Below are 14,496 nucleotides of genomic sequence, written 5' to 3' on the forward strand. Positions count from 1 at the left end.
AGAAAGATAATGAATGGGTCTCTGTGATGAACCCCATCCCCCACCAGGTGCTGGGAACCCAGAAGACTCTGTAGTCACGCTCTCCTCTCTCGGGGAAGTGGGGTGTGGGGTTGGGGGAGGAGTCTCCAACAGGTAATAATTCTACAGCTTCCTTACGGAGACCTCTTATGGAAAGACCGGTGCTGGGGTTTTCCCGATTGTCGTCCATTATGTTGCTGGAGCATTCATTCTGATTTCTGTGTTAATACTCCCCATCTCCCTTGCTTATTTCGGCTGTTGCCTTTCTCTTTCTAACTCAGTTAGTTGAAGGCCAAAGAGCTCAACCCCACTGGGCGGTCAGCAGTGAGTTAAGGGGGGGTGTGTTCTTTGAGGTCCTTCACCGAGACCATAAGGAGGCGTTTCTAGAAGTATTGGCTCAAATGACAGACCCCAGGGGAACCAAAATTAGACAAAACTGCTCAGTTGGGGTAGTCATACAGACAAGCCCACTGCAAAGAGGGTACTGATTTGGTTTAGAGATTTTGCAAGAAGCCTTAAGAAGCACCTAATACAGTGATGTTGGGGAGGCACGCAGAGGCAGGAGAGTGAGGAGGGATAACCCGAGAAGGGCACTGGCTGCCCTGTAAGTGTAAGTATCTGCTTCCCGGAGTGGGGCGGGGGTTGGGGGAGGTCTTTCGAAAATGCTCATCCAGCCTTCACCTCCCTGTTTAACACCCTCCTTGGTTCCCCTCAGTTCTCAGAATAAAATCCAGTTTCCTGAGCAGACCTGTGCCATCCTCATTTACCTCTCCTTCCTCCCCTCTCACCACGTCCCTCCTTTGGCCCAGAGCTCCAGCCTCTTCATGCCACCAACCCTGCAGCAGCATCCGTGCCCTCTCACTGATGCTTCTTTGCACTCAAGTGCCTCAGCCTAGATCTTTCTTGTGCACCTCTGCTAGCTCCCTGGGCTCAGCTCAGTTATCACTTCCCCCAGGAAGCCCTCCCTGACTCCCCTCAGTTCCAAATTGCCATATCCTGCCCTTTCAGATCATCCCGTGTAACATATGATGTGTTTGTCTATTTACCGCTCTGTCCCTCTAACCAGACTTTGTTCAAGGGAAGGGCTGTGTCTGCTTTGTTCACCGTTCATACAAACAGGGTGAGCACAATGCCTGGCACAGTAAGTGCTCAGGAAATACTAGATGGTGGAATCGATCTCAAAAGGAGCCTCTGGATGGAAGTGGTTCTTCCGAACCCAAGGCTCTGGGACCCTGGTTCCCATCCAAATGGGGTCATTTCTAGGAGATGACTTGACTTTGAGGCAATGAAATGAGTGAAATGGCATTTATGTTTGAAAGGACAAGAGATGGGTTTCCATACCCATGTAGATAGTAAACTCCTTGCTAGATGATTCTAAGAAAGATGGTTAAAGAAGAATTCTCCCCCTATGTTATTATACACTCGCAGTGCCTCACACAGCACCTGGCACAGAGGGAGAAGATGATGTTGTTTTATGTGAGCATGAATGCATGTTTATCCTGAGTCTGATATCTATGTGATTGGGCTGTTTCCTGAGCCTCAGTCTTTTTGACTTTAAAATGGGTGTAACAGTAATCATCGCTCACAGAATTGTTGTTCAGAATCACCAAGGGTTATATAAGAGCGCCTGGCTCCAACTGGGTGTTTGCTTAACATTTCTTCAACTGGATGTTGGGGACCAGGTATTTAAAAACATCCCATTTGCACTCCGTAAGGAGAGGCAGATTGCAAAGTGAGCTGGTGTGGGATGAAAGAAAGGATCAGGGATTTAGGCTACCTGGAGCAAACTTTTCATAAATTGGTTCAACTCCGCTGGCAAACCACTTGAACATGTTTGTCTTCACCAGCAAGGGTCAGTGGCGCCCCGTCCATGAAGGCTGCCTTTCTGATCCCAGCCCCACGCCACTCTCCTGGCTTGTGTCTGCTCTTAGGGGCTGCTGGGGACCAGGACACATCCATTAAGGACGGGGCAGAGCTGCTTATAAAACTGTTTGTCTCATATAGTTCCTGGGCAGGATCCACAGAAGTCCAGTTTGCTTGTGGTCAGATCCCCATCTCCCACCCCCACGCTGGGGAGGAAGAGGGCCAAAAGAAGGGAACGCAGAATTGGGTGTGTTCGCACTTCACAAACTGCAAGGGATACAATTTATAAGAAATAGAAATAATTTTCTAAAAACTGATGAAGACTTGGGACTTCCCTGATGATCCAGTGGTTACGATTTCACCTTCCAATGCAGGGGCCACAGGTTCAATCCCTGGTCAGAGAGTTAAGATCCCACATGCCTCATGGCCAGAAAACCAAAACATAAAACAGAAACAATATTATAACATGTTCAATAAAGACTTTAAAGAGTAGTCCACATCAAAAAAATTTTCAGAAAATTTGATGGAAACTATTCATGTTCCCATGCCAGGAGCAATCTGGGGGCATTCCCTTCTGCTGGGCTACCTTCCTGTTTCTTTCTCTTCTCCTCTCTCCCTCCATCTCTCCAGTGTCTGTTCAGCATGTATCAGGCATCAGCCACCAAACCAGGCACTGACATCAGGGTAGGAAAGTTGCTGCAAGGATGCGGAAGACCCAAATCCTGCCCCCAAGATAAATTCACATATTTAATTTTCAGACAGAAAGGGTGTCTCATTTGGCCAGCAGCTAGCTCCTTTGGAGAATGAGATATCCCACGTAAGCAACTTTTCTTGATAACTGAAGCTTATCCTGTTAGCCTTTGAAGTTGAAAAAAATGAACTGTTTTCCATGAAAGTTTTAAATAAATCCTTACCAAGTGTCCAGGCTGCCTGAGGCTCGTGTGACATTTCCTGTGTGCCCTCAAGTGTGCCTTAGCCCTGCCTGCAGAGACATTGACCTATTTGCCATCCAGGTGGGCACCACTCAGACATTTTCTCATTGGATCCTCATGGCAGTTCTGCCTAGGAGGAACCTGGAACTTAGCCAGGCAGGTGGATGCCTCCTTGGTCTGGAAAAGGTAAAACTGTGACCCAGGCTCAGGTCAGCTGGATTCTGAAGCCCAGGCTTTTAACCTGGAAGCACATATGACCTTTACCTGGTGCCTTGAGTTGATCAGAGCTACCACCCTAACTTGCAGGGCTCCTCAGGGCCATGTCTGGTACGGAGATTTGTCCAGAGCGGTCTGCTGTGTCCTCCCCACCTCTCCGTTTTCCTCCTTGTGGAACGGAGCACATGGAGGACCCAATTCCTTAAGGACTGTGGGATCAAGGGACACGTGAAGGACAAGGAACAGAAGGCTTGGGTTTGATGTGAGAGCTTTGGGGCAGACCGTGTAGGTGTTCCAAACCTCCTGTAATAATCACGGTGACTTAGTTGGGCTCCCTTTTTTCTACAGACCCTGAGACAAAGATCTGGAGACAAGTAGTTTCTTTGAGAGGTGAGCCAAGGCCATCCCAGTGTGAGGGCGGGTGGGGGGTAGGTGTTGAGAAGTGAGAGAGGGACGGGAAGGGAAGGCAGCCTGTCCTGGGTCCTAGAAGAGCAGGTGACGGTCATGGGCACCTGGGGTCCAATCCCTTGACAATACACCCCTGAGTTGTCCCACAAATTGTTAGTCTGTGGAACACTGCGCAAACTAACACTAAACAGAACTCCCACAGTAAAAACAAGAGTACCTGCAGCTTCAAGTGCTCGTCCTAGGCACCTTACCTCTGTTGTGTCTTTCATCTCTACTGTCCTGTGAGACAGATGCTGTGATTGTGCCCACTTTACAGATGAGAAAACTGAGGCTCAGAGTGGGTCAGCGACTTGCCCAGCTTGTCACAGTCAGGAGGTGGTGGTGTCAGGCTTTGAACTCAGATTTGTTCAGTATATTATCCTGACACCATTTCCTTTTACTTTTTTAATCTGTTTATTTAGTGGGGGGTATATGGAGCAAGGAGAACCCTGCCTTCTGGAAGACTTAGGCATCCAGACATCTCCTATCTGGGAAGTAGAGTATGTCCCTCTTCTGTGTGGTCCTTGAGCTCTGGTGTGCATTTGCTGAAAACCCACACTCCCAGCACTTCCTGATTCAGAACCCAAGAGGGTATGCCTTGGGAATCTGACTCTGAAGTAGGTGGTCTACCGATAAATTGCATGCTAGTGGCTCTTCTTTCTTAGCCAGTGAAAAGGAAAAAATCTAATTTTGGGTGGAATTGTGCGTGTTTCCTGCTGGAAAAATGATTCTTCATAAATGAGGCATGTCTGGCCTCAGTCCCTGTGCCCACTCCCCTCCAGGGTCTGGGTGATTCCACTGCCAAGCTCATCCTACTGTCTGGATCAGCAAGTCCTGGATGTGTGGGCTCTAGTTTTTCACATGAGAACCTCTGTGCAAGGTTTAACTGTCCGGGCATCAGAGAACGATCTCTTGGGGTTTCTGCAAGAGCAAGGAGGGGCCATGCTCCCGGCCCTGGCACTGCCCTCTGAAGCCATGACTGGAAGGATGCATGTTCCATCTCCCACCTTGCAGCCAGAGGTGGAGGAGGGCTGCTCCCTTCCTGCAGAAGACGGAAAGGAAGATGCCAGGAGGAGACAGGAGATGGCTGAGGTCACTAGGGCTCTCGCCTGTCTCGTCCTGATTTGGACACGGTCCAGAGGTAACGTTGAATTGCTTGCCCTCGCTTCATGGTGCTGCCCATGACAGGGAACAGGGTGCTTCACACCTGCCCATCAGCCTTCCAGCTGGGTTTGCTCAAGAAGACTCCTCGGTCGGGGGTGGCAGAAAGGAACAATCTCTTTCTGGAAGTTTCTGGAAGTTGAGCTATTTGAATCAGGGAAGAGTACAGAAACCTCTTGATCTGACTATCATTTGTCATCAGCAGTCTCCCCAGTTCAGGCTCATTCATCTGACCCAGTCACAGTTGTCTAAAGCGTCTGATTTCTTCCGGGTGTTTGTGGGATCAAATACAGACTCTCATACTGGGGCTCTGCCCACCTCCCGTTCCTCAAATCTTCCTTTCACTCTGGTTCTCGTTTCAGCATCAGCCTTTAACTTCTGACCCTTGAATCCATCAGGCTTGATTTTGCCCCCTAACCTTTGTGCCTCTGGAGCCTTTCCCCTCCCACTCCTGTCATTTTCTATCTCATTTCCCTGCATTATTTTTCCACCATCTTCCCACACTGGCAATGATCTGATATTTATGTGTTTATTAACTGTCCCCATAAACACAGGGGCTTCATCTGCGTGACTGTTGTGTATGTCCCCAGGATGTATTTGTAGAATGAATCAAAGGCTAATTTCACACTCAGCAGGGCTTTCCATAAGGGCTTTGATGCAACACTAGTTATCTCCAGGGGAGCAGGCACCTTCCCTATGGGTCTGAGTCTGGGCCTTAGAAAAGAAAGAGAGAAAACCAGGTCATAGTACCCTTTGAAATCTGACAAAGGTATGGGGAAGAGCAAGGTGACATCTTGGATTTGTCCCAAAGGAAGACATTTTGCCTCTAAACTCTTATGCCAGTAAAACTTAATACCTGTTACTAATCTCATCCTAATTGGAAGTCTGGGTTGGCTGTCTCCTATAGAATGAGCCTTTAAGAAAAAAATGAGGCTGCCTCAGGCACCACTGAGCCAGGGTTTCTGCCAGGACAAGTCAGTTAATCTCAGCTTTTCTATCTGTAAAATGGGAAGAATAATACCTATTTCATAAAAGTGCTTTAAAGATCTAATGACTTAACATCTATAGAACGCTTGATACAATGGCTGCCAAACGAGTCTTCAGGTAAGCAGGTGGTGATTGAATGATGACAAATATAGACTGGTAGATAACAATGTCTTTCAAAGCCTGAAGGCCAAGTGGATGTTGTTGGTTAAACAGTTGCTTCCCACTCTTGGACTACCCAGGACTGACCTGTGAATGTAGGATGGCAGAAAAACTCTCTCCAGAGTTAATCTCCTAGGTTCCCGGGGTATGCCTTTGCAGTAGCTGTCTTATCTCACCCCCACGTCTTGGTATCCATAGCACCCAGAGCTTTCTGAACCATTGGTGTGTCTCATTCACCCATCCATCTACCCAGCCATATATCCACCCACCCATCTACCCACCCATCTATCTATCCATCCACTGATCCATTTAAACATCCATCTATTCATCCATCCATCCATCTATCCATCCACTCACCCATCCATCCATCCACTTGTTCATCTCGACATCCATACATCTATCCATCCTTCTCTCTTTTTCTCTCTCAGGTTAAAGTGCCACAACAAATGCACCAAAGAAGCCCCGCCTTGTCATCTTCTGATCATCCACCGAGGAGGTAAGTATTTAACACTTCCTGCCCTGGGGTAGTAGTGGGGGTTCCTGCAGGCCATCTGAGATAGCTGTCCATCCAGGTAAATTTTGGAAAACCCCTTGATCCTTAACCGTTGCCTGCCTCATTTCTTTCCCTCTGACCCCCTCCTCCTGATATCTGTCTCCTTAATCCACCCCAGTGCCTGTTCTCCCTATTCTTTGTCCTCACTCTGGTCTCCTTGATAGTTTAGCCCCCAGATTCATCTCCCCTCCCTAATTCTTTTCTCTCATTCTTGTCCTCTCTCCTAATTTTTCACTCTCCTCTTTTTCCCCCCAGTCCTATTCCTTTCCTTTCCCACGTAAAAAGAATACTAGCTGAGTGTTTTTCCACTGTGTGCTCTTCAGACTCAGTCAATTGGCCCTGTAGAAATAGGCACAGAGAGGGGTCTTGATCGGACCTGTTGGTTTGGGTCATCCATCTTCTGTCTCCTGGGGCCTTGGGAGTGCCTGGGCCAACCTGGCTGGGCAGGGAGGTAGCCAGACACTGCCTCTGGGAAGCCACTACCAGCCTTCCACCAGGCAAAAGCAAGACCAATTTAGTCGGAAGGAAAGACTATAAGGAAAGTTTTTTCCCTGCCTGCCAAGAATACAATAGGAGGCCTTGTAGTCCAACTTTCAAAATGTAGTTCTCCTGATTCTTGGGGTAGTTTTTCCATTATCGACACTGTACTTCATCTAGTGGGGGACTCTCTAAGCCTGTATTGTTCAATACAGTAGCTACCAGCCACATCTGACTATTTAAATTTAGGTGAATTACAATGAAATAAAAATTTAATTACTCAGTCATACCAGCCACATTTCAAGGGCTCCGTGGCCACATGCAGCTACTGTACTGAACAGTGCAGACATAGAACACGTTCATCATCGCAGATATTGGCCATCGCTGGTCCAGACCCTTACTCTTCCAGCTGTGGCCCGTGGACCAGCAGCAACACGGGAATCACCTGGGAGCTTGTTAGAAATGCACAACTTTTGGTCCCACTCCAAACCTATCGAATCAAAACCTGCATTTTAAACAGCATCTACACGTGATTCGTCTGCACTTTAAAGTTAAGAAGCACTGCTCTGGAGTAGAAGTTGCAAACTCAGATGCCTGCCAGGGTCAAGCAGGTGAATGACAGATGCTGGCCAGACGGGGCCATGCAAAGTGGAGAGAGAGCCCAGGCACCTCCTAGAGAGGATGGCCACTCCAGCAACATGACTTGCATTGTACCACTTCTCATGTTTCTAAAAAAGCCCAAATGGCTTCATATGCCGTATACTTACTTTTAAAAGTTGTGCGTGTGTGCTAATTCACTTCAGTCGTGTCCAGTTCTTTGTGACCCTATGGACTATAGCCCTCCAGGCTCCTCTGTCCATGGGACTCTCCAGGCAAGGATACTGGAGTGGGTTGCCATGCCCTCCTCCAGGGCATCTTCCTGACCCAGTGATCGAACCCCAGTCTCTTATGTCTCCTGAATTAGTAGACGGGTTCTTTACCACTAGCGCCACTGGGAAGCCCATGTAAACAACTTATTAAAATTATGAAAATACTTGCTGGCCCCCTCTGGCCACCCGCCTTCTCTAGGTTGGGTGGAGGCTTAGCGCCAACTTTGGGGAACACAACTTGCTAGTCCTTGTCCTCCTCCTCCACCCCTCCCAGTCCTCCTGGTCTTGGGTCAGCGTAGGCTCAGGGCAACCTGCCCTGTTCTCAAATGAACCAAAGGAAAACTTAAAAAAGGAGGCAGATGGCTGCCGAAAGTGCTGGCTCGTCTTCCAGAGCCAATGGGCCATTGGTTTTCGATGATCTTTGCATTGCTTTCCTCCAAGAGGAAATTGCAAGAGAAGGAAAAGTCTGCAGCTCTTTCCTCTTGCCCCTTCCCACCTCACATCCTTAATTAAGAACCATCTGTTCCTTGAGCAACTGTATACACACCCCAAGCCTATTTTAAACCTGAACTCTCACTGCTCTGGAGACCTTGTCTTGCAAAAGATTCTTTGGGGAAAATCACCTCCCGCTGGACACCCCTCCGTGGTAGCCTGCTGGAGTCCTGACTCCCACGTGGAGACCAGAACCAGCCTGCTGGGAGGTGACCCACTCTCAGACGCCAACATCTGAAGAAGGGCACCCTCCTGCCCACCTACCATCAGGGCCATGCCCCCGTTACTCAAAGAACAAACAGGAACCTTCCAGCACTCTGCTAGCTTCTTGTTCTACCGGCCTCTCTTTGGTAGGAAGTTGAAAATATAGTTGGTTTCCATGGTGATGGCAGCTCAGGCTTAAGAGAGAAATTAAATCCCTGGGTCAGTCCAAAGCTGTAACTTTCTCCCTAACGGCCCCACCCACACAATAAAAAACAGCTAACCAGTAGCATTACCAGGCATCATATTTGCATGTGAGCTTCGCCCCTCCCACAGCCCCTGTAAACAGTAAGTAACCAAGGGCTCACAGAGAGGGGCTCAGGTGGCACGGTTGGAGTCAGGACGCGTTTGTTTAGCACCGCCTGCTGGTCCAGCTTTGGTGTGCCTTCAGGGATGGATGCAGAGGGGAGGCTGGGGGAGCCGAGACTTCCCTTCAGGGATCCCCAATGCCCTTGTGTAGGACAAGTGTGCTTTGACAGGCTAGAGGCCGCTCGGGCCTGAGAAATCCCACCAGTGACGCAGGACGGTCCTAACACACAAGCTTAGATGGGGGAGGGACCGGTGGCCATGATGAGCTGTCCACTCATGATAGCGCCTGAGAAATCTGGAGCCTCCTGTCTTTCAAAGGAGGTACAATTCTGAAATGAACACCAATGTGAAACAATTATGATCCTGGAGAAAAAAATTCTGATAGCTTCAGTTTCATTATTAGAAGTTTTAATTGTCTAAAGCTGTATGTTGACAGCACGAACATCTTAGAAACCGCAGAGGACGCAGGTAGTGGGGAGAGTGTCCCGCTACTGTAACACAACACAACAACTATCATTTCTCAGCAACTCCCTTCCAGCCTTGGGGGTGGGCCTTTGAGGTGGGGTCTGCTCTCCTGGCATCGTTACAGAGCAGAAGTGGTACTTAAACTCCCAAATCTCTGTCTTTACCCCTACGGATCCAGCAAGGTTAGTCCGGACAGAGTCCGTCCCGTGTGACATCAACAACCCTCTACGAAAGCCACCCCGGTATTCGGACCTGCACATCAGCCAGACGCTCCCCAAAACCAACAAAATCAACAAGGTGAGACTGGGGTTCCCCTGGGTTCAGGCTTGCTGGGTTGGGGCACTGCCAGATGCGGAGCAGGAGGGAGGAATGTTCTCGAACAGGACTCGGTGGCTTGATCTGGGAGCCTTGCCCTTACTTCCCAGCGCCCCTGGGCTCTGTCCTCATTCTGTGTGGTTTGTGTCTAGGAAAGTTTTGGGGGGCATCCAGCCATCAGTGCAGAGCGAGTGTGCCAGAAGTCTGTCTGATGTAGAGAGAGGGCACCTGGCAATGAGAATGAATGAACATGTTGATGGGGGCACAGTAGGGATGGGAGGAGAGCCTGAGAGGGGATCCTTAGTGGTCCAGGCTCCACCCTCTGCTCTGAGCTGTTTCATCATCTGCCAGGATGAGCTTTGCAGAAGGTTCTGAACTCTCTGACACATCTGTTGAATCTAATCACCCCAGACAAAAGTCAGTTTCTGAGCTCCTGCTGGAGACCAGGTAGATGGATCTGTGTGGAGGCCCTGAGCTCTGAGCCATAGCCGATCTGGTTGGCTTCTGACTGGTTCTCAGATGACGGTCAGCAGTGGGCCTCTCTGTGTGTCTTTCTTTCTAACATGGCCTGGAAATTTCCACTGGGGATTTCCTCATTCTTTGTTTGATCTATGGGTTGGATGACACCAAAGGGATCCCAGGGACACTTAAAGCCTCATGGAAGGAAGAGGTAACACATGCCAGCAGATGATTTCTCAAGCCCTATGGTGCCTCCATGCATTGTGTGGAAGGTGGATAAAGTGTGGGCCAGTCCATGTGTGTGGACAGTCACCCACCCGGATGAGCATCTCTGGCCACTTGACCTCTCTGGCAACCATACTCTCCCTTCTGTGCATAAGGCTGGGGAGGGCCTAGCCCCCTCCCTAATCCATTCTCTACACAGCAGCCAGAGTGATTCTTAATGAATGTAATTTGAATCATGCCACCCTCTGCTGAAAAACCCTCCTGTGGATTTCTATCAAGTGGAGGAAACAGTCAACCCCCTTCCTGCAGTCTGCAAGCCTCCATGCACAACTGGTCCCTCCCTCTTTCTCTGACCTCCCTACCAAAGCCCCTATGTTCTTTCTGTCTCTAGCTGTCACCTACCGCACTGGGTCTCAGTCATGCACCATCTGGCTCCTGTGGCATCGTCTTAGGACTTGATGATACACTTGGCCTCTGAAGTCAGGCAGACTTGGCAGCCAGTCTTGGCTTCCTCCACTTCCTCGCTCTTAGAGTCTCTGGGCAAGTTACTTAATATCTCTGAGCCTCAGCTTTCCTATGTGTAAAATGGGCATGTTCCAGTTATCCACAGCTGTGCAAACCAACAACCTCAAACTTAGTGGTGGACATCAACAGCTTTTTAATTACACTTGTGGAAGCTGTGGGTCAGGTATCTGGAAAGCAGTACAGTGGGGATGGTTTGTTTCTGCTTCATGATGCCCAGGGACTCAACTGGGAAAGCTGATGCAGCTGGGGGCTGGAATCATCTAGAATAGGGATTGGCAAACTATGGTTCACAGGCCATATCTAGCTCACAGCTTGTTTTTTTTTGTGTGAATTAAATTGTGTTGGAACAAGCCACGTTCATATTTTCTATGGCTGCTTTCAAACTACAACAGCAGAATTAAGCAGTTACAACAGAGATCACTGGCTCACAAAGCCTAAAATGTGTACTAATGAGCCATTTAGAGAAAAAACTTGCCAACCCCTGATCTAGAGGCTCCTTCACTCACATGTCTGAGCTGGGATGAGTCAAAGGCTGAACTCAACAGAGGGTCTCTTTGGGAGCAAGTACACACAGTCTTGCCTTGTGGCTTGGGCTTCCTCACGATATGGCTGCTTCAGGGTAGTGAGGCTCTTCTTACACGGCACCTCAGGGCTTGCAGAGCAACTTTCTCATCCAACAAGCTGGAAGCTGCGAGGCTTTTGTAACCTAGCGATATAAAAGCCCCAAGCACTGTCTTGGCTTGTCACTAGCCTCGGGGTGTCAGTGTGGGTTCTGCTGTACTGTACTGATAGAAGCAGTCGCAAGCGTGGGTTCTGCTGTACTGTACTGATAGAAGCAGTCGCAAGCCTACTCAGATTTGAGGGGAGGAGGCATGGCCCCACTTGTCAATGGGAAGCGTCCAAGGAATTTGTGGCCACATTTTTTAAATGTCTCCTGCTGAGCAAGAAGAGTACCAACCTCAGAATGGCTGTGAGGATGAAATGAAATAATCAGTGTAAGGCGAGGCACTTGGGAGAGGTTCCTGGCATGTGGATACGTGTCCAAGAAATTCTAGCTATTTTTATAGGCTTAAATCTTGGGCTTCTAATCACAGTGTCAGGCTGGGTCCACTTTTCCTTTATTTTTTGGTAAAATACGTAGGTCTCTAGGGGAGGGTCTCCCCCTTCTGGAGTTGGGGTGCTTATGGGGTTCCGGTGGTGAGGCTCCTGGGCAGTAACTATAACCATCCTTTCCTTTTTGACCTCTTGAGGGGTGAGTGGCTCAGAGCCATCTTGAGACCTTTCTCTCTGGCTTTATAGACACAGTGAGCCTCTTGGTGTCAGGTGGGACAGAAACATGGGTCAGATAGATCGGTGACTCTGACATTGTTCTGCTTGTCTGCCAGCAGGAGAATTTGATAAGAGAAATAAATTAACCTCTATTTAGAAAGTGGCTTTGGCATGAAGGTGGACAGGAGCTATCAGAGAACTGGGTTATTTTTTTCCCCCTACTTCTGTTCTCACTAGCTTCACACAGATTCTTTCTGTCAGGCAATGATGTGGTTAGTGCAATAGATATCTGAGCCAATTTGGTCTGAGGATTTCCTTTTCGTTGCTCTGTCTCCTCTCTCGTCTAGCTCTGTCAATCTAGCTTCATAAAAACCTAGCCTGTTCACCCAGCCTAATGGTTTGAATGTGCATTTTGGAATCAGAAGGTCTGGGCTTGAAACTCAGTTTCTTCATACACTCTGTGACCGAACCAAGATCCTTCTGCCTTTGTTTCCCTCTGTGTAAAATAGGCATTCTAATAATAGATGTTTCAGGGGTTGTGGAGAGGATTTGGTGCAGTGATACATGTAAGGGATTTAGTCCTGACACTGGATCCTCAGGGCATGGAAGAGCTCAGGGATGAAGAGAGACAGTGGGGAGGAGAAGGAGGAACAGAAGGAGGAGTAGGAGGAAGAAAAGGGGTGGAGGAGGAGGGAGAAGAAGAGAAAGAGGACGGGGGAGGAACAAGAATAGGAAGAAGAAAGAAGAGGCAGGAGGAGGAAACGGAAGAAAGAAGAAGGATGTGGAGGACGGAGGACATGGAGGAGAATGAGGAGATGGAGGAGAAGCGACAGCAGCAGGAGCATCTGCCGGCTCCTGAGGGGTCTAGTCTGTAAGGCGCATGCTTCCACATCAAGGCATCAAAAGCCCCACCTATCTGGGTGTCCGAAGCTGAATATCTGCCCACTGCAGGGAAGCTTTCTGGAGTGGCTGCCTACTCGCTGTCCTTTTCAGCTGGTTGCAAGGAACAGAGCCTCATCTCTGCTAGCTCAGCACCAGGAACTGTCTCTTGGAAGGATTGGGCATGGGGCAATAAGAGAAAGAGGAATCCTGGTTAAGGAGCTAGGGCTCATGAAACTGGACGTAGAGGACAGAACTGTGCTCAGGTCAGCAGCTCAGACCCCCAGCAAGACCATGGCTCACTGTTCTGGTCCTCCATCATGACAGTGGTTGGCTACTCTTTGTGGGTCCCCTCTGGTCTGTAACTGTTGACTGTTTTCCTCATCCTCTGCTCTCATCTTTTCTTTCCATCTTCACTTCTGCAGCCATAGAAGCACTCCTGCTCCTTGTTACCTCAGCTGATTTGTTTTCTGGCCTGTTGTGGCTCTTCTGTCCCCTTCAACCTCATCTCCTCTCCACCTTTGCTCTGCTTTCTGCTATTCTTCCTCTTAGACCCACTCATCTGTTTATTCCAGGTATCATAGGTCATTAACCAGCTGCTGTGATGCCCTGACTTTTGGTCCTGAGTTGGGAGTGGGCTTTGGAGGTCACAAGACAAGTAAGGCTGTTTAGGAGACTCTGTTGGGTTGGAAGTGGAGAAGGATATGGCAACCCACTCCAGTATTCTTGCCTGAATATTTCCATGGACAGAGGAATGTACGTGAACTGTAGCCTGGCGGGCTATACAGTCCATGGGGTCACAAAGAGTCAGACACGACTGAGCGACTAACACTACTACTACTACTTTTGGGTTGGGGGGTGGGGACAGTTTCCCTAGGAGACAGATTCCATGGGAGAGAGTTATTATCACTGCCATGTCAAAGTCAGTGCACAGCTGGTTGAAGGGGAACCTGGGAAGCGAACATACTTTGTTTGATTCTCAGAGTCAGATGTGAGTTCTCAATACTTGGTTCAGCCTTCTGTTTCTGCTTCTGGGCTGGAGATGGGGACCTGGGCTACTAACTCTCTGTATGACTCTAGCACATCGCCCCCATGTCTGAGTCTCAGCATCCCCCTCTACAACATGAAATGGGGTGTTGGATGGTTTCTGAAGGATGTTTCCACATTTTAGCTGCACTCAGAAAGAGGAATTACGCCATTAGCCCTTCCCTGCATGATCTGAGAGAGTCTGAGTTTCCTTCTGATGGAAGACAACCTCCTACTGGGACACAGATCTGGGTCTGGCCCAAGGAAGGAGTTTCCCCTCCCATTTAGCTGTTCTGCTGGGGAATGTGGGCACTATATGCACATTTCTCTTCTGCTGATTCTGTTGATTCACATCAGCCCTGAGCCTCAGATATGAAAGAGACTGAATTCCTGCCTTAACTGTTTCTTCCATAAAGACAACTTCTTCTTGCCTCCCTCTCTTTGTCTCACCTTCCCTCCTTCCTTCCTTTCCATTCACTGATACATATAACATTTATTAGCCACCTCTTATGTTTTTGTTTCTGTGCTAAGTTTTGCAGATTCCAAGATAAATAAGGCACAGTCTAGTAGGAGGACATAAATCTTTTCT

The 14,496-nt window shown here is 48.8% G+C and overlaps 1 protein-coding gene across 4 annotated transcripts in view; it reads left to right on the forward strand.

The window, feature by feature from the left end:
• The window catches only part of KSR2 (kinase suppressor of ras 2), a 485,310-nt gene that overhangs the window by 378,256 nt on the left and 92,558 nt on the right, over window positions 1-14,496 (forward strand). For 3 of the 4 annotated variants that reach the window (XM_070769588.1, XM_070769585.1, XM_070769586.1), the window contains 2 exons: window positions 6,212-6,278; window positions 9,381-9,506. In XM_070769588.1, coding sequence (XP_070625689.1) covers window positions 6,212-6,278; window positions 9,381-9,506 — 193 coding nt within the window. Of the gene's footprint in view, window positions 1-6,211; window positions 6,280-9,380; window positions 9,507-14,496 lie in introns of all 4 variants that reach the window. The other variant, XM_070769587.1, reaches the window with a different exon arrangement.

The sequence above is a fragment of the Bos indicus genome, chromosome 17, assembly GCF_029378745.1.
Source record: "Bos indicus isolate NIAB-ARS_2022 breed Sahiwal x Tharparkar chromosome 17, NIAB-ARS_B.indTharparkar_mat_pri_1.0, whole genome shotgun sequence".
Taxonomy (NCBI): domain Eukaryota; kingdom Metazoa; phylum Chordata; class Mammalia; order Artiodactyla; family Bovidae; genus Bos; species Bos indicus.